Source organism: Lolium rigidum, chromosome 1 (genome assembly GCF_022539505.1).
Source record: "Lolium rigidum isolate FL_2022 chromosome 1, APGP_CSIRO_Lrig_0.1, whole genome shotgun sequence".
Taxonomy (NCBI): Eukaryota; Viridiplantae; Streptophyta; class Magnoliopsida; order Poales; family Poaceae; genus Lolium; species Lolium rigidum.
In genome coordinates, this window is record NC_061508.1 from 155,126,977 (window position 1) to 155,129,533 (window position 2,557).

At 46.6% G+C, this 2,557-nt stretch overlaps 1 protein-coding gene across 2 annotated transcripts; it reads right to left on the minus strand.

Annotated features, from left to right (window-relative positions):
- Positions 1–464: 464 nt before the first annotated feature.
- LOC124682608 (BTB/POZ and MATH domain-containing protein 1-like) lies at positions 465–1,998 on the minus strand. Of its 2 annotated transcripts, XR_006996348.1 has the most exons (3): positions 1,896–1,998; positions 713–1,806; positions 465–625 (listed from the first exon to the last, which is right to left on the minus strand). XR_006996348.1 is itself a non-coding variant. In XM_047217260.1 (2 exons), coding segments are annotated over exons 1-2 (1,029 nt in total). In that variant the 5' UTR covers positions 1,897–1,998; the 3' UTR covers positions 465–778. The 2 variants fall into 2 exon arrangements, 1 of the variants encoding a protein (XP_047073216.1); XM_047217260.1 differs by having other exon boundaries at positions 465–1,806.
- Positions 1,999–2,557: the final 559 nt, after the last annotated feature.

Genomic DNA, 2,557 nt, shown 5'->3' on the forward strand with positions numbered 1-2,557 from the left:
TAGCTAACCCCTCGTCCAGCAGAAGCAATATCTAACGTCTAACGTTGCATGACGATCGAAACACTTCTACCACGGAGCCCAGCTCAGTTCAACAAAAGAGTAGAGATAAACTGCTGAGATTCCGGATTAAAATTTACAATAGTCATAGCAAAGTGAGAAAAACTCCTCAAGCATTAACCTATCCTGGTTATACAGATTTAAAATCGATGCCAAACCAATTTTCATTTTCCAAAATTGCTGAAAGTATGCAGATAGCATAGCTAACTTGGCATTAAAACATAAGCACTCAGATGTCCTGAGCCCCAACATGCTTGCATTGGTGATATGATACTCATGAAGCTAACACCCGGCATGGTTGCATTGGTAATATAGTACTCTTGAAGATAATACTACAGATAGCATTGGTCATATAGTACTCATGAAGATAATACAACAGATAGCTAGATTGTACACCAGCACGGCAAAAGTAAACATCTTCAAAGCTTCAACACGGGACAGAACATGTCCAAATGAACAGAAACAAAAACACGGACAGATGCTAATTTAGAACAGCACCCCGAACTCCATATCGGAGTGTCCGACAATATCCTCCACCTTACCTCATTTATAGCAACTGAGCACAATACTGCAACATCAAACATTCTGGCGTAAGATGAGTTTAGCGATCAGTCTCCAGATTACCACATACAATATGCTTGGAAACATGACTCACCAGTGCTTCAAAACACCACAGCAGCTAGAGCTATGCTTGAACACCTTCAGTATGAATCTCACCATGTTATGTCCTAACCCTCTTTCTGAGCTCAGCAGTAAGCGACGGGAATTTCAGAACCAGCAATCCATAAGCTTCAGTGAACATGGCCTCCTTGAAATTCTCCTCCACCACAAAGAATTCAATGCACTTGTTCTTCAAAGAAGGACAGTTGTAGGTTTCCGCGCAAGCTAAGATCGTTGCCACTGTTTCAACCGACACCTCATCCAATAACCTCTGGGCACAAATAAACTTCAGCCTGTCAAGTGCATACCGATCGGCTGCAGCAAGTAGGTTCTGAAACATCTCAATGGGAGAGTCCGCAAGCTCCTCTTCTAAAGGCAAGTCATCCGTGTAAATGAACCGAAGCATAACTTTGAATGTTGAAGGTGTGATGTCTTGTAGAGTGATGCATGACATTGTAGCTTCGGCCATGGAGCCAAAGAGTTCCGCTTTGAAGACCGGTGAGCGGGCAGCAAGCACTGCTCGATGCGCATGGAATGTCTCACCGTCGATGATGAATGACACATCTGTTCCGTCAGTGTGATGTAGCAGGCTGCCAAGATGGGTCCCAATATCTGAAGGTGGCACAGGAACAAGGCTGTCATGGATGACCATGATGGTGCACATAAATGTGACGTGTCCATCTATTACATAATTTGTCTCCACAAGATTCCTTTCCGCAATATCAAATCCCCAGCTAGCTATGAGGTCAGGACCTATGTTTACAAAGGATTTAAGTGCCCTTCCTGTCGGCATGGAAGATGGTTTGCCGTCCCTGTCCAACAGGAAGGCCTCATAGATGGCCTTGACATTTCTGTTTTTGCTCATGAGCGAAAAGTGGATAGAAACATACTCATTGTCATCATAGCTCCCACCACGAGGACAGAACTCAATTCTCCACAGGTGTCCCCCTGCGGGGATGACGTCAGAGTCGACAGACTCGCCGATGGGAAGCTGCTTCGCTTGTTCATAGTCTACTCTGAACTGGACGGCAGTAGAACCCACAACAGTTGTCCCTGCCTCCGGCCCTGGCATCTTAGCTCGCTTGCTCACTACAAAATTGAACAATAACCTTATTCAGAAATTACCGAAATCATTATGCTTAAAGAACTGGAGAAGAACACTGGAAGAGGGCACTCACTCTTGCTAGCCGCCGGAGTAGCGGCAGTTTGCCTCCTGGTGGTGGCGATTGGTGCTGACGGGCCACAGGCCGCACCTATGACCTCCCCGCACGCGTCCGCGGTCCTCCGCGATCCCGCGTCTTCTGACCCGCCGGACGTCGCTGCTGTTCGTGGCAGTGGCTGCCGCCGTTGCCTTTACCGTCGTCGTCGTCGTCGCCGCCGCCGCCGCCGCCCTCTAGGGCTCTTGTTGCTGTCGAGGGGAATGTCCGTAACCAAATCGGCTGCGAAACGGGCGCTCCTATTTGACGCTAAAAGCGTCTGCTATGAACACTGCGCGCACCTTTATCTGGGCTCGGCCCATTTACGGTTCGCTCGTCTGCTTCTGTTTACTGCTTCGGCTTCGACTGCGTTTGTCTATTTCGCTGAGACGTTTCTATTTCTACTATTTACTGAATCGATCGTGCCTGTTTACTGATTCGATCGTGCCTGTCTATTTTGCTTGCACGCTTCTTATGAATTTCTCACTTGGAGCGTTTTACGTAGGATAATAAGCACATATAGGCACAGATAATAAAATGAACTATTTTCGTACAATCCAGCTATTTTTCTCTAACGGGGATAGAGCATTTCAATAATCATCATGCGAACCACAATATTTACCACAATATTGTAATGCGTAAAT